Source organism: Podarcis raffonei, chromosome 16 (genome assembly GCF_027172205.1).
Source record: "Podarcis raffonei isolate rPodRaf1 chromosome 16, rPodRaf1.pri, whole genome shotgun sequence".
NCBI classification, from domain to species: domain Eukaryota; kingdom Metazoa; phylum Chordata; class Lepidosauria; order Squamata; family Lacertidae; genus Podarcis; species Podarcis raffonei.
The window spans coordinates 5404205-5430992 of NC_070617.1; the positions used below are offsets into that span (position 1 = coordinate 5404205).

Genomic DNA, 26788 nt, shown 5'->3' on the forward strand with positions numbered 1-26788 from the left:
CCCCCGCATCCCTCCCGCGGAGCACGTGACCCGAGGCAGCAGGCGAAGCGGCGGCGGCGGCGGAGAAGCGAAATTGACAAGCGGAGACGGAGGAGCGACGCTGCCGCTGCCGCCGCCGCATCTCTCGGAAAAGAAAAGTTCCTCGCCCGCTCCGCCTCTCCCTTGTCCCTAGGATTTTAATTTTTTTTAAAAAAGCCAGCTTTGAGGGGGAGGAAAAAATAAAAATAAAATAAAAAATTCCGAAGCATTGTCCGGCGGCTTGCGCGGGCGGGAGCTGCGCGCGGGCGCAACTTCAGGATCGGGGCCGCCGCGCTGCGCGCAAAAGGAGAAACTGCTGCTTTTTTTGCACTGGAGGGAGAAGCGCAAGGAGCAGCCTCGAGCCCCCCAGGCGGAATTTGCTTCAAAGAAAAGGGGGAAAAAAGAGAGAAAACCATCAATTTCTTCTCCAGGATTCCGAAGGAGAATTAAAAGCGATTTTCGAGCAGGTCTGCATACTACGCCTCCTTTTCCCTCTTCCTTTCCGATAAAGGAGATGTCTCCCCCTTGCTTTGGGGTATTATTATTATTATTATTATTATTATTATTATTATTATCAAACCATATTTCATCTTTGTGGTTTTGCTTGCGGTTAAGTCATTGCTGCTCACTCTGATAGATAGGAATTTATTTTAGAATTTATTTCTGGGGTGCAGTGGTAAGTCAAAAGGAGCGCTGCTTATTTTTTTTGTCTTCCTGTTGGAGAAGAAAAGCTTTTCCCTATTTCTGGGGCACTTTCCCCCTTTCAGGTAGAAAATGACACGAGGCAACATCGTGCTGTAGGCGCACCTACCTGTGAGTTTTACTCCCTCCTAAAGTAGCGACCTCCTCCGCTGACTGCAGGGGCGCGCGCTTACTCCTGAGTAGACGGGTGAAGGTTTGTGCCGTGTAAGGAGCGATTTATCCCAACCCTCTCCCGCAAAAGCAACACAGGATAATGAGGACTCCCGAAAAAGAAAAATTAAAAAGAAAGAACTTTCGTTGGGGAAAAATATAAGAGAGTTTGCAAAACAGGTAGTAACTTCACAAATGGAGTTTTGCTCTCTTTAAAAAACAACAACACGATTTAAACAGCACAGATTTGATGTTAGTTGCTTGCAGCAATGATGTCTAAGGATGGCTTTTGGTGTTCAGCTGAAAAACAAAAAACTTGCCCAATCATCTGTAGTGGCATCACTTGCTAGGATTATTAATAATTATTTCTGTGGGATGAAATTATGGTAATTCAAAACGAGTTTAATGGTACTAAATATTCTGTTATAATTAAAGAAATAATTATATGTAATTTCCGTAGCAGGATTTGACACCTGTTAAAAATATTACTAGTGCTAATAAAGTTGCTTTAATTGCAATAGGGCGAAAGCTTAACACAATTGTGTATAGACAGTGGCATGAATATTTATTAAATATGGACTGTTGTTACTAATGACCGTTAATGTCTAGAGAACGAAACAGGATCTAATAATATTAGCAACAATAGTGTTATCAACAGTAATCACTAGTAATTTTATTAACAGCAATCTAATGCTGTTAATCATGATGTATCAATTACCATTACCTTTAAAAATAGCAACGTATTAATAGGAATATATTGCTAATAATGTACAGTATTGCTTTTAACAGTGCTGCATTACTGATATTACAGTTTTTGCAGGTAGCAGTATCAATACAATTAGATTCCATTTCTTCCTGCGCAAAGCTTTTAAGAAATATTATTTATTATTCAATGGACATTCCTTGCTATAGGGGGAAATGACATTTATTCATAAATATATTATTAGGAGGAGGTTGCAGATAATAAATTCTTCAGAGGGTTGGTACAATGAATATCATTTTAATTCTTGCTACGCTTGGAAAAAGACAAATTCTCCCCCCCCCCCAAAATCCCTCATTGATCTGTAGATGATCTTCATCAGCTGCATTTAATACCTTGATCAGGGGTCAATAGGAGAATAAAGATGTATACAGGGGTTCAGAGTTAAACCCACATGCTTCCTGATCCTGAAAATAGTCCACCGGAATAGATCCGTCTCCTTCATGCATGCTACTTTCTCTGTTGCTAGAGAAACTCTACCTCCTTGAAAACTGAAATCTGAAAGCCTGTTGATTTTGACCATAGAAAGGACAGAATAGGGAGGGAAACGGAGGCCAGATTGGAATCTTTGCCCTGGCTTAGATGGATTCAATTTGCCCACACCCCAAAGGCAGCAGCACCCTAAAACCCCAGAGAGGGGCATTTCTGGTGATGAAACATCCATCTCAGAGACAGTTTAGGATGAAGGCTCTCTCTCTCTTTCGGAAGCCCATCAAAATCTGATGGATCGTTTCTTTGGAGCCACCATCATTTTTTAAAATAATATTTTCTGGGGGGGGGGGGGAGTACCAGGGAACTATCTCTCAAAGACTTGTTTGTTGCATTTTCTGTTCCTTTTGGGACACCGCTGCCTTAAAGGGCAGATGAACAGCCCCCAAAAGGCTATCTTAAGATGTCGTATATTTTACACTCGATGGGAATGTGAACTTTAGACAACGGGGATGGGAGTTGTGTGGCTTCTGGTTTTTCCTTCGCCTTCCTTGCACAATGTTTGCTGAGCTCTCTTCTTAAAAATAAACTAACCCCTTGCACCTTTTCTCTCTCCCTGTCCTTCCTCGCCTTAAAAAAATAAAACCCCATGCACAGATCTGTCAGGATTTGAATGCCTGTTAGCAGCTGCCGCCTCGCTGGAAGAAGTTTTCGCTCTGGTTATGGGCACCTTTTTCGGAGTCGTTATAACCCTGCTGCCTGTGTGCTTTCCATCCTCTGGCGACTGAAGACCCAAGATTCCTTCCCTTCTCTCTGCTGGGCTTCTGCCAAATTGAGGCATTGTGATCTTCTTTCTCCAGCAAAGAAGGCAGACCGCTTCTTTTGGCAAGGAAGACCGACGGGGAGGAAAATGGAGGGAGGCGGCTGCAATTTCTCCTCCCGGCACTGATTCTTACTAGTGGGGATTTTGGGATTCCCTCTGCCGCTTTTCGAAGATTGGAAGAAAACCTTCGTTTAGAGTTGCCTGCTTGGACTTGTGGGGCGAGGAGTGGGGGAGAAGCTGCCAAAGACGCCCCTCCTTTCATTCCTCCTTCTTCTCCCTACCCCGCTACCCCCACCGGCAAAGCATGCAGTTGTTTGTTCTTCTGCTGGAAAGTAGATTTATAACCCCTCTTTCTTCGGGATCTGTTTCATCCTCATTTTCCTCTTCCTCCTTTCTACCTGCTTCCTCCTTCTCTCGCTCCTTCACGGCTGGTCCTTTCCACCCTCTCCTCCTTCTCAAACCTCAGCCGCTCACCCCCTGCCCTTCTCCATTCCTCCTCCCTCCTCTTTATCCTTTCCTTCCTTCTCTCCCTCCTTTCTCCTCCTCTTGCCACCCGTTCCCCAGCCTTCCTGCCCATCTCATCCTTTCCTTCTCTCCCTAGCCGTCATTCTCTTGCCCACTGCTGCCCCTTCTTGACCTCCCAGCCTCTGCAGCCAGCCCCATACCTCCTCCAACCAACCCCCCCTCTGCTAGATCTTTCTGCCTGCAATTCTCGCCCCCTTTCTCCCCTCCTTTCCTGCCCCTTCCTTACCACCCCTCTCCCAGGATGGCTCTGGTGGTGACCCCCTGGCAGGAAGAGCTTCCTGGCGTTCCACCGGGGGTCCCGCCGCAGCTGCCAGCCCCAGCCCCCCAGGAGCCCAGCGGGGGCAGCAGCGGGGAGGGCAAGGCGTCGGCGTCGGCCGTGGACTGTCTGGTGTGTGGGGACAAGGCCAGCGGGAAGCACTACGGCCAGTTCACCTGCGAGGGCTGCAAGAGCTTCTTCAAGCGCTCCGTGCGCCGCAACCTCAGCTACACCTGCCGTGCCAGCCGCCAGTGCCCCGTCGACCAACACCACCGCAACCAGTGCCAGCACTGCCGTCTCACCAAGTGCCTCAAGGTCGGCATGCGCCGTGAAGGTGGGTTGCCCGAGGAGGGGGGGTGTCCCACACATCTCGTCCTCCTCTCTCTCTTTCTCTGTTTTCTTGCAATCTCCCTCTCCTCCAGAAGCCAGTCTTCCATTACTTCTTCTTCCCCCGTTCGGATCTCTCTTGCTCTTTCCTTTTCTGGAAGTTGTGACATCCCTTTACTTGCTCGCCTCCTCCGTGCTGCCTTAGGACTCCTCCGGAGAGCAAGGGGAAGGAGTGTAGCTCAGTGGTCAGGGTACCTGCTTGGCTTGTAGAAGGCCTCAGGTTCAGTCCCCGCTGGCAGGGCTGGCAGAGGCTCTCTTGCCCAAAACCCTGGAGAGCGACTGCCAGTCAGTGCCAAAAGTACTGAGTTTCCTGTGATCCTGGTTTTTCTTTTTCTGTGGATGTATTCTGCGAAATGTCATTGATAATAATAATAATAATAATTTATTACTTATACCTCGCCCATCTGGCTAGGCTTCCCCAGCCACTCTGGGTGGCTTCCAAAAAAATATTAAAATACAGTGGTCTGTTAAACATTAAAAGCTTCCCTAAACAGGGCCGCCTTCAGATGTCTTCTAAAAGTCTGGTAGTTATTGTTCTCTTTGACATCTGGTGGGAGGGCGCTCCACAGGGCAGGTGCCACTACTGAGAAGGCCCTCTGCCTGGTTCCCTGTAACTTGGCTTCTCACAGTGAGGGAACTGCCAGAAGGCCCTCGGCGCTGGACCTCAGTGTCCAGGCTAAACAATGGGGGTGGAGACGCTCCTTCAGATATACTGGACCGAGGCTGTTTAGGGCTTTAAAGGTCAGCACCAACACTTTGACTTGTGCTCGGAAACGTACTGGGAGCCAATGTTGGTCTTTCAATACCGGTGTTATATGGTCTCGGCGGCCGCTCCCGGTCACCAGTCTGGCTGCCATGTTCTGGATTAGTTGTAGTTTCCGGGTCACCTTCAAAGGTAGCCCCACATAGAGCGCATTGCAGTAGTCCAAGCGGGAGATAACCAGAGCATCAATAGTCCTATTATTTATGTATTCATCTGTTACCTGCCCTTCAACCTAAGTTCCCAGGGCAGGTTACACCAACGAAAACACAGTATTGAGACGGCTAACAATCGCAAAAATAACGTGGGCCCTAAAAGGATATGGCTTGAGTGTCCAAAACACTTCATTCAGTTTATATATCCCACGCTTCCTCTCGAAGGAGCACAGGGTGGAAAAACTATCAATCATGTGGAAAAGCATTTGAGAAGAGAAAGAACATAAGCAGAGCCCGCCGGATCAGACCAATGGCTCATGTAGTCTAGGATCCTGTTCTCACAGTGGCCGGTCAGATGCCTCAATGGGAAACTTGCAAGCACAAAGTGCAACACACAAAAGCACAGTTGGCACCAGTGGCTCCTGTGGGAGGGAGTTCCGCAGTTTAACAATGCACTGTGTGAAAAAGTCTTCGCCTTTTCTCTGTCCAGGGATCTGAGGGTCGCCGGAAACAGTCTTCTTTCAGCCCCCAAATGGCAAGCTGGGTAAAGAGGGATGTTTCTAAAATCCCTCCTGAAAGTCGATTACGAGGCAGGCAGGCGCATCTCGCTCGGGAGGGCATTTCACAAATGGGGAGTCACCACCAAGGAGGCCCTGTCAACGCCAACCAGTGGCACCCTTACTACCAAGGCCTCCTCTGCTAGTCTGAAATGCTTGATACTGGGAAAGGTGCTTTTTAAAAAGGTACTGGTGCCTTAGTGGCCAATGGTGCGTTAATGGTAGATAGATTTCTGCACAGGAACAGAATAATCTGTCTTATACGGAGTCCGACCACTGATCCATTTACCTCCGCTGACTGGAAGTGGCTCTCTGGGGTTTCAAGCAGGGATTAAATGTGGGATCTTCGGCATGCAAAGCAATTGCTCTACTCCTGAGCTACTGTCATTCTATTCAAAAATAAGAAGCTAGTCCTCATGGTTCTGAATAGAGGGTTGGTTTTAATTGGGAGCTGCCTTACACCAAGCCGGCCCCTATCTAGCTTTGTGTTGTCTACACTGGCTGGCAGCAGCTCTCCAGGATTTCAGGCAAGGGGTCTCTTCCAGCGGTACCTGGGGATGGCAGGGATTGAACTCAGGACCTTGTGCACGCAGGGTCCTTGCTCTGCCACTGAGCTATGGCCTTTTCCTGAACCATCCACACATCATTCTGCCTTATTAGCTGCGTTCTGCAGTGCTTCCTCAATGTCCGTGTATTATTGCCGCCCAGAGGGGCAAACTGCGATTCTTGCATTGTAGGGGGTTGGACTAGATGACCTTTGGGGGTGCCCCTCCAACTCTGCCATTCTATGAAAAGCAGGGCAAATAATTAAATCAGGCCATTTGAGTTAAAGGCTGAGAAAACGATAAACTAAAATTGACAGATTTGCGTACTTCCACCCCTGTCCTGATTTTGTTTATTTCTGCTCTCCGGGGGAACCTGGTTTAATTTCAATTTATTTGTGGCATTAATAGTGAGGAGGATTTCAGCAGGGAGTTCTGGGACTTGCAGCGACTGGGAACAAAGCAGAGTTTCTGCTGCGAAACCTTTGCAGCGGCAAACCCTGTCGAAAGGGAAATAGCTGCCCTGCCACTGTCCTGAAGCTGAATGCGGGGAACCTTCGGGACAGTTAAAAGAAAGAGCTTTTTCACACAATACATGGTTAGACTCTGGAACTCCCTCCCACATGAGGGCAGAGGCAGCCACCAAGGCTTGAAAAGAGGACCGGGCAAATTGATGGAGGGGAGAGGGCTATTAGTCACTAATAATAATAAATTTTATTTATATCCCGCCCTCCCCAGCCGAAGCTGGGCTCCGAGCGGCTAACATCAAATGTATAACACATTAGCATAAAATCAGACAATCAATTAAAATACATCCTCAAATCAGATTAGGATCAGAATAAAATCCAATCAGATGGCAACCCGCAGATTAGGGTTGGGCACCTTGTGCTAAACTTATATGGGCCTGTGAGAAAAATTGGGAGGCCACTTTCATGCAAGTTCTTATGAAAGGGGAGAGGGAGTCAGACTGAACCACGACCAAAGGCCAGGCAGAACAGCTCCGTTTTGCAGGCCCTGTGGAAAAGATGTCAAGTCCCGCAGGGCCCTAGTCTCTTGTGTCAGAGTGTTCCACCAGATTGGGGCCACAGCCGAAAAAGCCCTGGCTCTAGTTAAGGCCAGCCTAACCTCCCTGTGGCCTGGGACCTTCAGGATGTTTTTATTTGAAGACTGTAGGTTCCTCTGTGGGACATACCAGGAGAGGCAGTCCCGTAGGTACGAGGGTCCTAGGCCATATAGGGCTTTAAAGGTTAAAACCAGCACCTTAAACCTGATCCTGTACTCCACCGGGAGCCAGTGCAGCTGGTATAGCACCGGGTGAATGTGATCTCGCAGCGAGGAGGACTAGCACTAGCCCCTGTTGGCTACCAGTCACTGCGGCTCTGCTCTGCCTCCAGCAAAGCTTCTGAAAGCCGGTTGCTGAAAATCGCAAGCGCGGAGAGCACTGCTGTTGCACTCAGGCCTTCCTTTTGCGCTTCCAAAGAGGCATGTGGATGGTCACTGTGAAAAGAGGAGGCAGGACCACAAGGCACCCATTTGACCTGACACAGTTGCCGGGCTCTTCTGATGTCCTTATGGACCGGAGGAAGTCTATTTACATCCCTAGTTTCTTAGAGGTATTTGGCCTTGGTGAGGGGAGGATGTTGGACTAGACTGGACCCCTTTGGCCTGATCCAGCGGGCTCTTATTGCATTCTTAAAAGTAAAGGTAAAGGGACCCCTGGCCATTAGGTCCAGTCGTGACCGACTCTGGGGTTGCGGCGCTCATCTTGCTTTACTGGCTGAGGGAGCCGGCGTACAGCTTCCGGGCCATGTGGCCAGCAGGACTAAGCCGCTTCTGGCGAACCAGAGCAGCGCATGGAAACGCCCTTTACCTTCCCGCCAGAGTGGTACCTATTTATCTAATTGCACTTTGACATGCTTTTGAACTGCTAGGTTGGCAGGAGCAGGGACTGAGCAATGGGAGCTCACCCTGTCGCAGGGATTCGAACTGCCGGCCTTCTGATCGGCAAGTCCTAGGCTCTGTGGTTTAACCCACAGCGCCACCTGCGTCCCATTCCATTCTTACGAGAGCGCTATAAAAAGTGCCTATGCGGGGACCCTAATTCTTCATCTTCCTTCCATCCCTCTTCTGCTTTCCCCGCCTCCCGTTTTCCTTTGTGACTCTCTCCCTTTTCTATCCTGCTTTCCGCCAGTTCCCCTTTTCTTCAGTTCCCCCCAAATCCATCCACGCCTCCTCTTTGCTTTCTCTCCTCCTCTTCTCCCTTTCTTTCCCTTCCTCTTCCTCTGCAACCCTTTTGCAAAGGCAGATCTTGATTATCTAGCCTTGCCCAACCATGTGCCCATTGCTGAATCATCTTTTTCTCTGCTCCTGCAATTTCTTCCCTCGTTCCCCTTGATTCATGCCTGTCTTTGTCTTCCCAAGAACCTCCCAGGGTAGGACAGCATCTCTTCCTTTTCATCTTTCCCCTTCAAAGTTATTTACCTTTTCCCTTTCCTTCTCTCTGTCTTCCCTCTGTGCTTTCTTATTCTCTTTACTTTTTTAGGATGTGCCCATTTCTTCCCCTCCACATTTAAGCAGAGGGGCTCCTTTGCAAGACTATTGGACACATTAATGGCTGGTGAGGCTACCAACATCTGCTAGCTGCAATGGCTATTTTCTGCCTCCACTGTTGGAGGCAGTAAGGTAAAGGTAAAGGGACCCCTGACCATTAGGTCCAGTCGGGGCCGACTCTGGGGTTGCGGCGCTCATCTCGCTTTATTGGCCGAGGGAGCCGGCGTACAGCTTCCGGGTCATGTGACCAGCATGACTAAGCCGCTTCTGGCGAACCAGAGCAGTGCACGGAAACACCGTTTACCTTCCCGCCGCAGCGGTGCCTGTTTATCTACTTGCACTTTGATGTGCTTGTGAACTGCTAGGTTGGCAGGAGCAGGGACCGAGCAATGGGAGCTCACCCCGTTCCGGGGATGCGAACCGCCGACCTTCTGATCTCCAATTAAAAACATCCAATTAATATATCCAATCATAATACTCCAATTAAAATAAAAAACTAAAATAAAAAGAGACCAAAATATAGTCCAAATTATAATTAATAATTTTTCAGGGCTCCCCAGGGTCTGGCTCTCTGAAGCAAATCCCCACATCTAAGTCCTGTTTCTCCTTGTTGTTTCCCTATTTTCCACATCTCGATTTTGACACTTCTTACTTACTTAATTTTCAATTTTCTTTTTCACTGTGATTACTAACAACCCCAGTGGCATGGTATTGCATATACTATATACAAAGCAAACAAAATAATAATAATAATAATAATAATAATAATAATAATAATAAGAAGTCACTTAATATCCCGCCTTTTTCCCTGACAGGGACTCAAGGCGACTTACAAATAAAATAAGAACTGCTAATTATTATTATTTTTTGAGGGGAGCAACCATTAAAAAAACAATTGAACAATGTAATTAAAAATACCTATCTGTCTATAAGATTCCTGTGTTGTACGGGGTTGGACTAGATGGCCCCAGGAGGGTCCCTTCCAACTTTGCAATTCTGTTAAAGAGAGGAATGGCAAACTAAGCTGTTGGACTGCACCAAAATGGCAAAACTGACCGGATAGCTCAGGAACCAAGAAGACGAGAACTTCAAGAAAGAATAGGGGGGGGGGGAATTATAATTTATTTAGGAGACCACTGTAAGCAGGTGAAAACATTAGCAGGATTCTAATAATGCTTGTAATGGAACAAATATGATGGACAATATGGACAGGTACAAAATATTGTTGTTTTGTCATGTCTGACTCTTCGTGACCCCCTGGACCAGAGCACTCCAGGCACTCCTGTCTTCCACTGTCCCCCGCAGTTTGGTCAAACTCATGCTGGTAGCTTTGAGAACACTGTCCCACCATCTCGTCCTCTGTCGTCCCCTTCTCCTTGTGCCCTCCATCTTTCCCAACATCAGGGTCTTTTCCAGGGAGTCTTCTCTTCTCATCAGGTGGCCAAAGTATTGCAGCCTCAGCTTCAGGATCTGTCCTTCCAGTGAGCACTCAGGGCTGATTTCCTTCAGAATGGAGAGGTTTGATCTTCTTGCAGTCCATGGGACTCTCGAGAGTCTCCTCCAACACCATAATTCAAAAGCATGAATTCTTCGGAGATCAGCCTTCTTTACGGTCCAGCTCTCACTTCCATACATCACTACTGGGAAAACCATAGCTTTAACTGTACGGACCTTTGTTGGCAAGGTGATACAAAATATAGACTGAAATAATACGCAGTTGGAAGTGTTGACAATAGATTCAGAGAAATGTGTATTTGGTATTGTTACAACTCTTCATTTGTAAAACCAAATAAAAACGATTAAGAAAAACCACATACTGGCAATTGCAATGGAAAAATAATAAAAAGGAAAGGAAATGGAAACATGTGCATCCTTCATTTCCCAAGCAGGCTTGGGTGTTGAATACTGAGAATCAGAATCAGAAGCCCAGGAAATAAAATTTCCCCCTCCCCAGGACAACGTAACAGCTTATTGGTTTCACGAAATAAATGCTGAGATGAGAATCATGTACTTTCTCCCTTCCCTCCCCCCCATAACATTTTATTAATTTTCCAACAATAACACAAACAAAACAAACAATATAAACCAAAACAAAACATAACAAATTGACTTTCCCCCTAATCCCTTCCTTGGTTCCATTGTATATCAATGTACTACATGTCCATTGAGGGACACGGGTGGTGCTGTGGGTTTAAAGCACAGAGCCTAGGACTTGCTGAAGGTTGGCGGTTCGAATCCCCGTGACGGGGTGAGCTCCCATTGCTCGGTCCCTGCTCCTGCCAACCTAGCAGTTCAAAAGCACATCAAAGTGCAAGTAGATAAATAGCCACCGCTCCAGCGGGAAGGTAAGGTAAGCAGCGTTTCCATGCGCTGCTCTGGTTCGCCAGAAGCGGCTTAGTCATGCTGGCCACATGCTGGCTGTACGCCGGCTCCCTTGGCCAGTAAAGCGAGATGAGCGCCACAACCCCAGAGTCGGTCACGACTGGACCTAATGGTCAGGGGTCCCTTTACCTTTACCTTACATGTCCATTACAAAGTTTTAAACATTTGAATTACTTATTGTCCACTCATAATAAATTTACAAGTATTCTCAAAACCCTGCCAATGTATTAACCTGTGTACATTGCAATAAAGTCCTTCCGTTCTTCCTTAAATTCCTTGTCATCGCTTCCTCTTAATTTCATTGCCAACTTTGCCATTTCAGCATATTCTGTTAATTTAACTTGCCAATCTTCTTTAGCTGCGACACTTTCTTCTTTCCAATGTTGTGCTGTTTGTGCAGCCGTGGTTGCGTACATAAACAAATTATTTTGTGATCTTGGTAAGTCCATTCCTGTAATACTTAACAGGAAATCTTCTGGGTTTTTTTGGCAAAGGTTATTTTAAACACCTTCATTTCATTATAAATCATTTCTCAATAATTCTTAACAATTTTGCTGTCTCACCACGTATGAAAAAATGTACCTTCTCTTTTACATTTCCAACACTTGTTTTCTCTAGTTTTGTACATTTTTGCTAGTTTAACCAGAGTTACATACCTGAAGGAGCGTCTCCACCCCCATCGTTCTGCCCGGACACTGAGGTCCAGCTCTGAGGGCCTTCTGGCGGTTCCCTCACTGCGAGAAGCCAAGTTACAGGGAACCGGGCAGAGGGCCTTCTCAGTGGTGGCGCCCGCCCTGTGGAACCCCCTCCCACCAGATGTCAAAGAGAAAAACAGCTACCAGACTTTTAGAAGACATCTGAAGGCAGCCCTGTTTAGGGAAGCTTTGAATGTTTAATAGACTATTATATTTTAATATTATCTTGGAAGCTGCCCAGAGTGCCTGGGGAAACCCAGCCAGATGGGTGGGGTATAAATAATAATAATAATAATAATAATAATAATAATAATAATAATAATAATTTATTATCTATACATCATTTTCTCTTTTTTTATATACATTATTATTATTTTTTTTACATATTAATTCCAACATTCACACAACATAACTTCTCATACAATATTTTTGGACTTCTGTCAACGCCTCTGATGATTTTCCGTTCTTTATCACTTATTATGCATTTCTTAATTCCATATTACCTTTAATTATCCTTAACTAATAATTCTCCTCATTGTCTTTTTTTGCAATATTTCAAATAATTCACCTTGCAAAACGTCTTGCAAACCTACTAGCGTGATCTGCTCATCACAATTACTTTTCAAATCGTCCATAAATTGACTCCAGCCTTCTGAGAATCTCTGGTCCCTCGGGTTTCGAATCCTTCCTGTTAGTTTATCTACCGTATTTTTTGCTCTATAAGTTGTACCAGACCACAAGACGCACCTAGTTTTTGGAGGAGGAAAACAAGAAAAAAAATATTCTGTATCTCAGAAGCCAGAACAGCAAGAGGGATCACTGTGCAGCGAAAGCAGCAAACCCTCATGCTGTTCTGGTTTCTGGGATAGCTGTGCAGCCTGCATTCGCTCCATAAGACGCACACACATTTCCCCTTACTTTTTAGGAGGGAAAAGTGAGTCTTATAGAGCAAAAAATACAGTAATTTTGCATAGTCCATCCATTTCACCCTTCATTCTTCTTTCTGCCGCCATTGCATATTAAAACAACCTATACATCATTTTCTCCCTCCCTCCCTTCTTGTCTCCCTTCAGCCGTGCAACGGGGGCGCATGGCTCCTGCGCAGCCCAGCCCGGGCCAGTACCCCTTCGCCAACGGAGACCCCTACAATTGCCACTCCTACCTGACGGGCTTCATCTCCCTCCTCCTCCGGGCAGAGCCCTACCCCACTTCCCGCTATGGGGCCCAGTGCCTGCAGCCCAACAACATCATGGGCATCGAGAACATCTGTGAGCTGGCTGCCCGCCTCCTCTTCAGCGCCATCGAGTGGGCCAAGAACATCCCCTTCTTCCCGGACTTTCAGCTGGCTGACCAGGTCTGCCTTCTGCGTATGACCTGGAGTGAGCTCTTTGTCCTCAACGCCGCCCAGTGCTCCATGCCTCTCCACGTGGCTCCCCTCCTGGCCGCTGCTGGCCTCCACGCCTCGCCCATGTCCGCCGACCGCGTGGTGGCCTTCATGGACCACATCCGCGTCTTCCAGGAGCAGGTAGAGAAGCTGAAGGCTCTGCACGTCGACTCGGCCGAGTACTCCTGCCTGAAGGCCATTGTCCTCTTCACCCCAGGTGAGCATCGCGCACTGCGGGATCGGAGGAGAGGGCTATCGGGGGCCACGACGGCTGCCGTGCTCTACCTCGCCATTTCATCATTCGGGGAAGGCCAAAGAAAGTCCTCCCTCAAGCAGGGCGTTGTTAAACTATGGAACTCAGTGCTGCAGGAGGCAGCGATGTCTGCTATTAAGTAGTGGGTGGACATAGCAAATGACACAGAGATTTTGCCAAATACCATACTTTTCGCTCTATAAGATGCACCCGACCATAAGACACACCTAGTTTTAGAGGAGGAGAACAAGGAAAAAAATATTCTCTCCCTCTCTGCGCAGCACCTCTCCAGCAAAGTGAAGTCAGAACAGTAAGAGGGATCGCTGTGCAGCAAAAGCAGCGATCCCTCTTGCTGTTCTGGTTTCTGGGATAGCTGCGCAGCCTGCATTTGCTCCATATGACGCACACACATTTCCCCATACTTTTTAGGAGGGAAAAAGTGTGTCTTATAGAGCGAAAAATACGGTAGTTCTTTATAAGTAAGCTGGAACTGAACTGAACAGCAAACAGCTCAGCCGGCCTGCTTTTATAGGCAGCCAGCTGTCAACATCGTAGCAACAACAGCCCAGGGTTTCCCGCCTAAGTTAACTTACGTGGACCGGAATGAAAACTATACAGTGGTACCTCGGGTTAAGAACTTAATTCATTCTGAAGATCCGTTCTTAACCTGAAACTGTTCTTAGCCTGAAGCACCACTTTAGCTAATGGGGCCTCCCGCTGCCGCCACACGATTTCTGTTCTCATCCTGAAGCAAAGTTCTTAACCCGAGGTACTATTTATGGGTTAGCGGCGTCTGTAACCTGAAGCGGATGTAACCTGAAGCGTCTGTAACCCGAGGTACCACTGTATACACAATACCCCTGGTGGCCAGGGTGAGAACTTCAATACATAACATCTGCCATCTTGGATGGCTGGAACAGAAGGCTGTCGTTGGTTAATGGCTGTGATCTTCCTCCACAGTCAAGAGGAAACAATGCTTCTGAATACTCCGTTGTTGGAAACTGCAGCAGGAGAGAGGGCTCTCGTGCCCGGATCCTGCCTGTGGGTTTGCCATGGCGGTGGGGGCAAGGGCACCTTGTTGGCCATCGTGAGAACAGGATTCTGGTCTCTTCTGATCGTGCTAGATCTGATTGCGCAATTAATTTGAAGGCGGCTGCAGTTCTGAATGGCTTCAGGAACACATTGCTTTCCTGACGAGCGGTTCTTAGGCGTGATCAGGGGGAAGGAAGCTGTGCGTGTTTCGCACCCAGGTGCACTGGAGTTGAGATGGGGGCGTAAGCTTATGGGGAAGCTGTTTTACACACAATTTTTTAAAAAGTGCCCTCAGCCCCAAGATCTGTCTTTTATACTACAGATTTATTGTTATTATTATAATTTATTATTTCTATCCCGCCCATCTGGCTGGGTTTCCCCAGCCACTCTGTGCAGCTCCCAATAGAAGGTTAAAAACATAATAAAACATCAAACATTAAAAACTTCCCTAAACAGGGCTGCCTTCAGATGTCTTCTAAAAGTCAGATAGTTGTTTATTTCCTTGACATCTGATGGGAGGACGTTCTACAGGGCAGGTGCCACCACCGAGAAGGCCCTCTGCCTGGTTCCCTGTTACCTCACTTCTTGCAGGGAGGGAACCGCCAGAAGGCCCTCGGAACAGGACCTCCATGTCTGGGGAGAACGATGGGAGTGGAGACGCTCCTTCCGGTCTACTGGGCCGAGGCTGTTTAGGGCTTTCAAGGTCAGCGCCAACACTTTGAATTGTGCTCGGAAACGTACCGGGAGCCAATTGTAGGTATAGTGGTTTAGAACCATGGACTTGTAATCTGGTGAACCGGGTTCAATTCCCCACTCCTCCACATGCAGCTGCTGGGTGACCTTGGGCTAGTTACACTTCTCTGAAGTCTCTCAGCCCCACTCACCCCCAGAGTGCTTGTTGTGGGGGAGGAAGGGAAAGGAGATTGTTAGCCGCTTTGAGACTCCTTCAGGTAGTGATAAAGCGGGGTATCAAATCCAAACTCTTCTTCTCTTCACCAGTCTAGCTGCCGTGTTCTGGAATAACACAGAATCACTCCAGACTATGGTGGCTTTTTTGGCCATGCAGGTGTTCATTAGTGTCTAAGGGGTCATCTTGTCTGACCTCCCTCCAACACGGATGTAGGCTGGAGAACCACCCCAAACTCTGCTTGCTAGCAAAAGGGGTCCATTTACACACTCTCCATCCCTGGGCCAAGAATTGGCCCACCGACACCAGAATAGCCAGTCCACCTTGGCTGGTAACTTGTTCTAGCTCCTTGCTTGAATCTCTTGAGGAGCTTCCCCCATGTCTTTCTCCAACCTTTCTGGGGCATTAATTCCTTCATTAGAGGGGAAATCAAGCAACAGACGGAAGAAGACAGCGCCCCAGTATAGACTTTCTCATAGATCATCCTGGGACAGAATACGGCAGCTAGACTGGTGGCGGGGAGCGGCCGCCGAGACCACATAACACCGGTCCTGAAAGACCTACATTGGCTCCCAGTACGTTTCCGGGCATAATTTGAAGTGTTGGTGCTGACCTTTAAAGCCAAACGGCCTTGGCTCAGTATATCCCATCAGTTGTCAAGAGGATAAACAACTACAGTGGTACCTCGGGTTAAGTACTTAATTCGTTCCGGAGGTCCGTTCTTAACCTGAAACTTAACCACTTTAGCTAATGGGGCCTCCTGCTGCCACTGCACTGCCAGAGCACGATTTCTGTTCTCATTCTGAAGCAAAGTTCTTAACCCGAGGTACTATTTTGGATTTGGATTTGATATCCCACTTTATCTGGGTTAGCGGAGTCTGTAACGTGAAGCGTATGTAACCCGAGGTACCACTGTATCTGACTTTTAGAAGACATCTGGAGGCAGCCCTGTTTTGGGAAGTTTTTAATGTCTGATGTTTTATCGTGTTTTTAATATTCTGTTGGGAACCACCCAGAGTGGCTGGAGAAACCCACCTGGATAGGCAGGGTATTAATAGTAGTAGTAGTAGTAGTAGTAGTAGTAGTAGTAGTAATAATAATAATAATAATAATGATGATGATGTATATCCCTCGAACCCAGTGTTGTCCACACCGACTGGTAGCCGCTCTCTGTGAGTTCAGGCCAGGAGCTTCCCTAGAGATGCTGCTGAGCGTGTGTGTGTTAACCTGGGACCTTCTACATGCCAAGCAGGTGCTTCACCTGTGAGCTGTGACCCTCCCCTTCACCTTTCTCCTGGCACCGCTACCTAGAGCTGGCTGGCCTCTGCAGAAGCAGAGCTTAATAGACTGCGTGCATGTCAAGGAGAAAGGGGATAGAGAAGAGTTTTTCTCCCTCTCCTATAGTTCTGGAAGCCATGTGACAAAGCTGAATGCTGGAAGATTTGGGAGATGGGCAAAAGCCTAGGTGGCTTTAAAAGGTAAAGGTAAAGGTATCCCTGACCATTAGGTCCAGTCGTGGCCGACTCTGGGGTTGCGATGCTCATCTCGCTTTATTGGCCAAGGGAGCCGGCGTACAGCTTCCGGGTCATGTGGCCAGCATGACTGCTCTGGCGAACCAGAGCAGTGCCGTTTACCTTCCCGCTGGAGCGGTACCTATTTATCTACTTGCACTTTGACGTGCTTTCGAACTGCTAGGTTGGCAGGAGCAGGGACCGAGGAACGGGAGCTCACCCCGTCGCGGGGATTCGAACCGCCGACCTTCTGATCGGCAAGTCCTAGGCTCTGTGGTTTAACCCACAGCGCCACCCGCGTCCCTACGGGCAGAAGCCTAGGTGGCTTTAAAAGAGAATGACACAAATTCATGGAGCGGGAGAGGGATATCGATGGCTACTAGCCATGTTGTTGATGCTCTGCCTGCACAGTCGGAGGCAGGAATGCTTCTGAAGACCAGTTCCTGGAAAACGCAGGAGAAGAGATTTGCTCTTGTGCTCAAACCCTGCTTCTGAGTGGCCGCTGTGAGAACAGGCGGCTGGACTAGATGTATCCAGCAGATCCTCAGAGCATGTGTTTTTTTGCATTCTGTTCCAACCATGTACACGGCTTTGACACCATTGTCTTGTGAAGCGGTCTATAAACTTGTTGAATCTCAGTGGCAACCTCCTTGATTCTGCCCTGCCATCGATCAGTGCCGGCTATTTTCTTGAAGGCATCAGGTAGCTGAGCTTGTGATGGCAGGGCGCGTGTTGGGTTTTTGCTTGCATCTTAAGTGGGCTTGCCTTTCCAAAATGTACGGTGGTTTCGGAAATCGCCCCCAGGCCAGTTTGCCTTTGCTATTGCAAGATGGAAACTGTCGGAAGCTTGGGCACACAGCCTTTGCACAGAGCTAAGAGAGTGAGAGGGACGCGGGTGGCACTGTGGGTTAAACCACAGAGCCTAGGACTTGCTGATCAGAAGGTCGGCGGTTCGAATCCCCGTGACGGGGTGAGCTCCTGTTGCTCGGTCCCTGCTCCTGCCAACCTAGCAGTTCAGAAGCATGTCAAAGTGCAAGTAGATAAATAGGTACCGCTCCAGCGGGAAGGTAAACGGCGTTTCCGTGCGCTGCTCTGGTTCGCCAGAAGCGGCTTAGTCATGCTGGCCACTGACCTGGAAGCTGTACGCCAGCTCCCTTGGCCAATAAAGCGAGATGAACGCCGCAACCCAATAGTCGGTCACGACTGGACCTAATGGTCAGGGGTCCCTTTAAGAGAGTGAGGGACCTCTGTACCCCCAGGCTGTACCTTTAACCTTACGAGCTTGCAACCTTAGCAAGAATAGGTTGGAACAGAACCTGCATCTCATGTCCCCAGGTCTGCTCTGGTCATCTAACGTTTGCTAGGGGGCGAGTTCACAAAGGTGCTGGAGAAACTTTTTGCTTTGATGCCCGGAGTAATGCGCTGGCAGATAAACAGCCCGCCTCTCTTTATCTCTGTGGGTTTTTTTTAATTAACCAAATCTAGGTGCCCCCCTTTCTCTCCCCACACGCACACACCCCGGTGCTCCTTTCATCCCTTTGGTGGCATCCACAGAGTAAGCGTTTTCAAGTCCCGGCTATTGACGCCGGCGACGGGCGGCCCATTCTCCCCACGCAGTTAAATGTCTGTTGTGTTAGCCATGCCGCGTTAGAAAAAAGCGGCGGCTGTGAATGGATTTGCGGTGAGGTCCCTTTTGGGGGCCTCTGTCAATAGCGGCGTCGTTCGTGGTCTGAATAGCCACGGCGCTCATTTGAGGGGCTCTGAATGGAGCTGTTTTGTGGTTCCCGCAACGGGGGAGAGGGATGAACTCAGCTTGAAGGTTTCGTTCAAGCTGGGAAACGGCAGCCCTCGGAGACGTATTTCACTGGAGTGCTGGGGGTGTGTGTGAATGGTTCTCAACATGCATTGGGGGGGAAACACAACAAGCCTCAAATGTATATTCTCTTAATTGAATGCTGGAATTATGCTCTGTGGAATTTTTTGGGGGGTGGGGAAAGGTGATAATAAAAATAAATAAATAAATAAATAAATAATAAAATTATAAATAAATAAAATTATATCCCGCCCTCCCCAGCTGAAGCCGGGCTCAGAGCGGCTAACAACAGTAAAATAATACAGCATTCTAAAATCAATTCATTATAAAATCAGTTCAGATCAAATTAATGGCAACCATTGGGCTAGAGTTCTGTGAAGATTACCAAAAAGAGGGGGTCAGGCTGTGCCTTGGCCAAAGGCCTGGTGGAACAGCTCTGTCTTGCAGGCCCTGCGGAAAGATGTCAAGTCCCGCAGGGCCCTAGTCTCTTGGGACAGAGCGTTCCACCAGATCGGAGCCGCAGCCGAAAAAGCCCTGGCTCTGGTTGAGGCCAGCCTAACCTCCCTGTGGCCTGGGACCTCCAAGATGTTTTTGTTTGAAGACCGTAAGGTCCTCCATGGGACATACCAGGAGAGGCGCTCCCGGAGGTACGAGGGTCCTAGGCCGTATAGGGCTTTAAAGGTTAAAACCAGCACCTTAAACCTGACCCTGTACTCCACCGGGAGCCAGTGCAGCTGGTAGAGCACTGGGTGAATGTGATCCCACAGTGAGGACCCCATAAGGAGTCTTGCCGTGGCATTCTGCACCCGCTGGAGTTTCTGGGTCAGTCTCAAGGGCAGCCCCACGTAGAGTGAGTTACAATAATCCAGTCTGGAGGTGACCGTTGCATGGATCACAGTGGCTAGGTCAGGGCGAGAGAGTAAAGTGACTGAATTTGGCAAAGTGATGCTCACTTCAAGAATCTCCTAAGACTGAAGAAAGGAAGAAGACACTCAGTCTAGCATCCTGTTCTCCCTGAGGCCAATACCTGAATGGTAAGCTCAAAAGTAGGACTTGAGCACAAGAGAATTCTCTCCTTTCCTGTGTTTTTCGGCAACTGGAATTTAGAAACATTGCTGTCTCTGACCACAGAGGCAGAGCGCAGCCATCGTGGCTACTAGCCATCAGTGGCACTCATGAACACAAAATTTATTATGGTCAGAGATCAACTTGAGAAACACACATGGAACTACAATCCCAATATATACAACAAAGGATTTTCAGTTTAAAAGTGTGATAGGCATAGTAAAGGAGGTAAAGGGACCCCTGACCATTAGGTCCAGTCGTGGCCGACTCTGGAGTTGCGGTGCTCATCTCACTTTATTGACCGAGGGAGCTGGCGTACAGCTTCTGGGTCATGTGGCCAGCATGACAAAGCCGCTTCTGGCGAACCAGAGCAGCACATGGAAACGCCATTTACCTTCCCGCCAGAGTGGTACCTATTTATCTACTTGCAACTTTGACGTGCTTTTGAACTGCTAGGTTGGCAGGAGCAGGGACCGAGCAACAGGAGCTCACCCCGTCGCGGGGATTCGAACCGCCGACCTTCTGATCAGCAAGTCCTGGGCTCTGTGGTTTAACCCACAGTGCCACCCGCATCCCATATAGGGGACATATAGGCATATAAACACAGATAGGTATATAAACACATAAAAACTTTAAAATAGACTACCATAGAGAAATGATCCAAAGTCGCCTGTGGATCTGGGTTTGGGAATTTTCAAACTAGACTGAATCGGGCGATGGTCTGCGCCTACAGATCTGTACGCAGAATCTGGCGACCATTCGGGTCATCTTGGGGTCTTTGCCTAACAGGAGAAGATCGAATTTTTGCTTTGCCGGGAGGTCAGCAAGCCTCACCAGCAGGGGGTCGAAGGTTTCTATACGTGCCTCATTGTAAAAGGGACATCTAAAAAAATATGTGTTCAGGGCTTCCTATATTCCCCAAAGGACAGGCACAAATTCTCTGGTCATATGGGACTTTTTTAAAGGATCCTTCCAAGACCGGCGAGGGCAGAGCCGAGCTTTCCGGCAAGTGTAAAAGCCCTTCTTGCATTTTTGGATACCAGAAAAAAGAGATACGCTGCTGGTGCAGCGATATCTGTCTTGATTTCTACAATTTTGTAGTCGTGGCACCTTAAGCAGTCCTGTTGTCTCTCGGTGTCTGTAATTCTTTGCCTAACCATTGCTTTTGCTTGGCCCAAGCCCAGACTCAGAAGGGCTTGAGGGGCAAAACCCAGTTTCTGAAGAGTGTTCAGGGCTGCTGTCTGCCAGTCTGACTGGAACTGGTCGCAAAGGATTGGTGGAGCTATACCCTGGGGGAGCAGTTTCAGTGACAGCCATTTATAGATTGATGTTAGGCTGATATGTGCCAATCTTCTCTTAAACCCATCCAAGTTGGTGGCCATCCCTGCCTCTTGTGGAGTTCCATAGTTCCCCTATGCTCTGCAGGAAAGGCTTCCTTTTGTCTGTCCTGAATGATGAAATGATGACAGGGTGGGGGAAATGGAAGGATACGATTGCACAGTGCGTAGCCAGGGTCTAGGCAGCGGTGTTCACCAGCTCGTATGGTTTTTATCATTCATAGCTCATACTATGGCTATTGACGGCTGCTAACCATGATGGATATATTTGACCTCCATTGTTAGAGGTAGTTCAGTGGAACCTTGGTTCTCAAACTTATTCCGTTCCAGGAGTCCGTTTGACTCCTGAAACCATTCAAAAACCAAGGTGCAGCTTCCGATTGGCTACAGGAGCTTAAGCTGAAGCGGCGCCGGACATTCGGCTTCTGAAAAACGTTCGAAAACTGGAACACTTACTTCCGGGTTTTCAGTGTTCGGGAGCCAAAACGTGCGAGTACCAAGGCGTTTGAGAACCAAGGTATGACTGTGTGTCTCTTAATACCAAGTGCTAGGAATCACAGGTGGGAAGAGTTGCATACCCACCAACATTTTTCCTGTGAAAAGAGAGATGCTCTATTGCCTTGTTATTGCTGTTGCTGTTGTTATTTTACTATTTACCGTATTTTTCGCTCTATAAGATGGCACCAGACCATAAGACGCACCTAGTTTTTGGAGGAGGAAAACAAGGAAAAAAATATTCTGAATCCCAGAACCCAGAACAGCAAGAGGGATCGCTGCGCAGAGATCCCTCTTGCTGTTCTGGCTTCAGCGAAAGCAACACAAAGCCTCTTCAGGGCAGCAGGAAGAAGGCTCCTCCTGCCCTGAAGAGGCATCGCGCAGCTATCCCAGAAGCCTGCATTCACTCCATAAGACGCAGACACATTTCCCCTTACTATTTAGGAGGGGGAAAGTGTGTCTTAAAGAGCGAAAAATACGGTATACCCGGCCCATCTGACTGGGTTGCCCCAGCCACTCTGGGCAGCTTCCAACATATATAAAAACATAATAAAGCTTGAACAATTTTAAAAAAACCTTCCCTATACAGGGCTGTCTCCTGATGATTTCTGAAGGTTGTAAAGTTACCATATTAGCCCAAAAATAAGTCCCAATCCCCCCCCCAAATCCGACCGTGAAAATTTAAAGTGCGGTTTAAATTTGCAACCTTACAAAAACTGGCTTTTACCATATTGCTGCTGAAACAGACATACGGTAAAATGGAACGGGTGTGAGTGCCTGCGAAATTTTAAAGGTGCGGCTTATATTCGGGTGCGGCTTATATTCGGGTCAATATGGTACTATTCTCCCTAGCTCGGGGGTGGGTGGGTCGCATAACTCCATACCCTCCAACATTTCTCCAGTGAAAATAAGGAAAAGTGGATGTTCCGGGATCAGATCAGAAACCGGGACAGCTTCTATAAGTCCAGGGCTGTCCAGGGCTGGAGGAGCTGGAGTTTCAGTTGTGCTGTGGCCCTGGTGTGGGCTTCGCCTTGGGCGTCTGTTTGGCCCCTGTGAGAATAGGAGGCTGGCCTAGCGGATGGTGACTTAAAAAAAATAAAATAATATTTATTATTTTCCATACATAAACATAACAAAGAAAAAGCCAACAATAGTAAAGAAAAAAGAATGAAACGGAAAAAGGAAAAAGAACATGAAACATAAAATACATCAAATCACCACATAAGCTAAAACATATTACTTGACTTCCTCAAATCTCTTCCACCTGAGTTTCTTAGTAATTATATATAGCAGTTTCCAATATCATTATTTCATAAAACCATATCACAGTCATAATCATATCTCCTAACTTTTCTTATTGTATATTTTCTTATTTATTTATTGAATCCCAATTTAATCCTAGCCTAATTGATTCTTTAAGGTGATTACATATCTTTAATATTACAATAGTCTTTAAATTTCTTCCAATCTTCTTGGTATTCCTCTTCTTTCTGGTCGCGGATTCTCCCGGTGAGATCAGCCAGCTCCATAAACTCCATCATCTTCGTCTGCCAGCGGATGGTGACTTTTACCACATGTGGTGGACTTGTGATAAAGTTAAGAATTTTGGGGAGTTAATTTACAATGAACTCAAGAAAATATTTAAATACACCTTTCCCCAAAAAACCAGAAGCCTTTTTGTTGGGTTTGATGGGGAAGGAAATTAAGAAAGTGGACCAAAGACTTTTTATGTATGCCACAGCAGCGGCAAGAAACATGCTTGCCCCAAACTGGAAATTGCAAGAAGTTCCTACCATTGGGGAGTGGCAGACAAAAATGATGAGCTACGTGGAGTTAGCCAAACTGATGGGAAGAATTCGGAACCAGGATGATCAGAGGTTTCAAGAAAATTGGAGTAAATCTATGGTGTATATAAAGGATAATTGCAAAACTTTAAAAACACTGGCAGGGCTGAAATAGCTTACAATGTACAGCAGATACAAGGTTTATAAATAGAATTCGTGATATAAGAAAATAAGGGATACTTGCTGAAGGGATGGAGGGAAGTCGCAAGCTCGGCAGAGCTAATAGTATCTATGTGATTTATTGTAAAGGTAAAGGTAAAGGGACCCCTGACCATTAGGTCCAGTTGTGGCCGACTCTGGGGTTGCGGCGCTCATCTCGCTTTATTGGCCGAGGGAGCCAGAATACAGCTTCCGGGTCATGTGGCCAGCATGACTAAGCCGCTTCTGGCGAACCAGAGCAGCACATGGAAACGCCGTTTACCTTCCCGCCGGAGCGGTACCTATTTATCTACTTGCACTTTTGACATGCTTTCGAACTGCTAGGTTGGCAGGAGCAGGGACCGAGCAACGGGAGCTCACCCCGTTACAGGGATTCGAACTGCTAACCTTCTGATCAGCAAGTCCTAGGCTCTGTGGTTTAACCCACAGCACCAACTGCGTCCCTGTGCTTTATTGTATTGTACTGTAAAAGTATGTATAAGGACTGTAATAGTATATATAAGGAAAATAATAAAAAAATATTTTTTAAAAAGAGAATAGGGTGCTGGCCCAGATGGGATCTTCTCTAGCCAGATCCAGCAGCTGGGCTCTCACGCCGATCAGTTGATCTCCCGTGCGAACCTTCTTTTCTTCTCCCCCTTGCAGATGCGGTGGGGCTGACGGACTTGTGCCACGTGGAGAACGTCCAGGAGAAGTCCCAGTGTGCCTTGGAAGAGTACGTCCGGAACCAGTACCCCAACCAGCCCAGCCGATTTGGGCGCCTCCTCCTTCGCCTCCCCTCTCTGCGCATCGTCTCCGCCCCTGTGATTGAGCAACTCTTCTTTGTGCGCTTGGTAGGCAAGACCCCCATCGAGACGCTGATTAGAGACATGCTCCTTTCAGGGTCCAGCTTCAACTGGCCCTACATCTCCATGCAGTGAAAGCAGCCGGGGGTTGGAGGCCGTGACTGTTGCCTTTGCCCCCCAAACTGGGCGATGGGGGCCTGGTTGGTGCGCAGACAGCGGTGGGCTGTCGCTCAGGGAGACAGAGCGTCTCACCTGTGCTCCCTCCAAAATGGCGGCCCTCGAGACAACCAGGAAGTGACATCAAGGAGGTGGAGCTTGAGGGCACTTTCCCGGTTTCTTCTTCTTGGGAGTGACTTTGGACAAGCAATCCCTGCCCTTCCATATTTATATCACAGACAAAACAAAATGTCGGCAGTATTCTTAAAATGAGCTTGATCCCTGGATGGTTATTTTTTAAAATGTGCTTTGTCTACAAGAATGTCCTTGTCCCTCAAGGAATTATAATGGAACAAGGTCATTCTGGATCAAGAACCTGAGATCTTTCATTGTCCCATTTCTAAGAGATTTCTATAAACTTCATTGGTGGGTTTGCCTTGGGCCCACCTTCTCAACTGGTGAATGTTTTGTTGACAGCGTGTTGGCGACTAGAGGCCAAGGTGAAGGTTTGCAGTGGATTGCGATACAAACTTGGCGATGCGCAAAAACACGTGTGGCTTGCTGAGCCTCAATTGTGCAACGGCACCTCAAACAATCTTTCACCTTCCCTTTTGCGTTTGTGCATAAATGTGTAACAAGGGAGAAAAGGGCTGGGGCAATTGGGAAAAAAAGACTTGCCTCTTCAGACCGATCAAAAAGAAAAGACTTGCCTCCTCAGCCTGCTTTTCTTTTCTTTTTATAACAAGGACTTTCTTCTTCAGGCCAATATGTGTGAAAGTGTCCTTTACAATACTGCAAAAAGCCTGCATATCTTCCAAGACTCCTTCCCTGTGGGCCTTTACAGCCTAGGGAACTGTCTACAATCTATGATGTTTGGGAGTGATGTTGGCTATCATACCCTAGACATGAACTGAAGCGGAAGAGATACAGAAAAAAAATGAACAAACCCAGAATTGGAGTCAGGGGCAGTTGATTCCATTCATGTGCAAAAAAGAGGAGATAGACAGGGGCGAGAATTCTTTTTCTTTTTTAATCTAAAGGAGGGGCAAAATGATTTGGAATGTCTCTAACCTGGAGGGGGAAACATGCTATTTATAAAATAAAATAAACTCAGATTATATCCTACTCCCGTTGCCCAGCTAAATGTACTTACATACAATTCAACACCCATAATTTTTAAAATTTCTGGTGGTTTCTTTGTAAGCGCAGCGGCAGAAGATCTCATCTTATGGATTGCGGGTTCCTTTCTTGGATGCGGGGGAGACGATGAAAAAGAAACAAGGAAAAATGCAGCATCCATCAAGTAGATTTAATTTAAAAAATAAATAAATGATGGAGCTGGCATTATAATTAAAATTGATGATTGCTGAACTCCTTCCAGATTTTTTTTTTAAAAATTCACTTCCCTCCCTTTCTTCACCTTTTCCCTATCTATGATGCCCCAGAATCTGTGGGTTTGGGGGAAGATGAGCTTCACCCCCCCCCCGTTTTTCTCTCAGGAAACATTTGCCCAGGACGATTAAGACAGATGGTGTGGCCAAGTAGGAGGAAGATGGTTTGCGGGAGGTAAAGCAAGAGAATGTGTGTGTGTGTGTGTGTGTTTGTGCGTATGTGGTTTCAGGAAATGGAACCTCAAAGTAGCTGTTAAATGTTTTCCATCAAAGGGGGGGGGGGAGCGGCAGGCAGGCGTGAGGGAAAGGAAGGGGGGGGTGTCGCTTGTGCATTTTTGAGTGTTTATTCCCTCCTCGACATACAAATGGGCTCAAAACGCGTTCAGTCGCCACCATATGGAGTGGTGCTCACGTCAGAAGCTGGTCCACGCAGGCGGGGGGGGGGGGCGCAGGGACTGTTACGAGCTTGGATGAGGTTTTTCAGAACATAAGAGGCTCGCTGCTGGATCAGGCCCAATGGCTCGTCTAGTCCAGCACCCTCTTCTCACAGAAGCCGACCAGATGCACAAGAAAGACCCAAATCCAGGAGCACTCTCTCTTTCCAGAGGCAGGTATCAATAATAATAATAATAATAATTTATTATTTATACCCCGCCCATCTGGCTGGGTTTCTAACAGAACACTAAAATACAATAACCTATTAAACATTAAAAGCTTCCCTAAACAGGTCTGTCTTCTAAAAGTTTGGTAGTTGTTTTTCTCTTTGAGATCTGGTGGGAGGGCGTTCCACAGGACGGATGCCACCACCGAGAAGGCCCTCTGCCTGGTTCCCTGTAACTTGGCAGAAGTTGTGGTGGGCAGAGCTAGTAGCCTTCTCCTTCATGAATTTCCCCAATCCCCCTTTTAAAGCTATCCAGGTTGGCGGCCGTCACTGCGTCTTGTGGCAGTGAGTTCCAGAGATGATG

General features: G+C 47.5%; 1 protein-coding gene across 1 annotated transcript; it reads left to right on the plus strand.

The window, feature by feature from the left end:
* Nucleotides 1-3258: 3258 nt before the first annotated feature.
* LOC128404096 (COUP transcription factor 2-like) lies at nucleotides 3259-25557 on the plus strand. Its single transcript, XM_053369407.1, has 3 exons — nucleotides 3259-3997; nucleotides 12765-13292; nucleotides 24137-25557. Exons 1-3 carry the CDS (start codon nucleotides 3649-3651, stop codon nucleotides 24409-24411), a joined length of 1152 nt encoding a protein of 383 aa, XP_053225382.1. The 5' UTR covers nucleotides 3259-3648; the 3' UTR covers nucleotides 24412-25557.
* Nucleotides 25558-26788: the final 1231 nt, after the last annotated feature.

Coding starts and splice junctions, on each gene's coding strand:
- LOC128404096 (XM_053369407.1), top strand. CDS start 3,649: ATGGCTCTGGTGGTGACCCCCTGGCAGGAAGAGCTTCCTGGCGTTCCA. Junction 3,998..12,764: donor GGTCGGCATGCGCCGTGAAG/GTGGGTTGCCCG, acceptor GTCTCCCTTCAG/CCGTGCAACGGGGGCGCATG. Junction 13,293..24,136: donor CATTGTCCTCTTCACCCCAG/GTGAGCATCGCG, acceptor TCCCCCTTGCAG/ATGCGGTGGGGCTGACGGAC.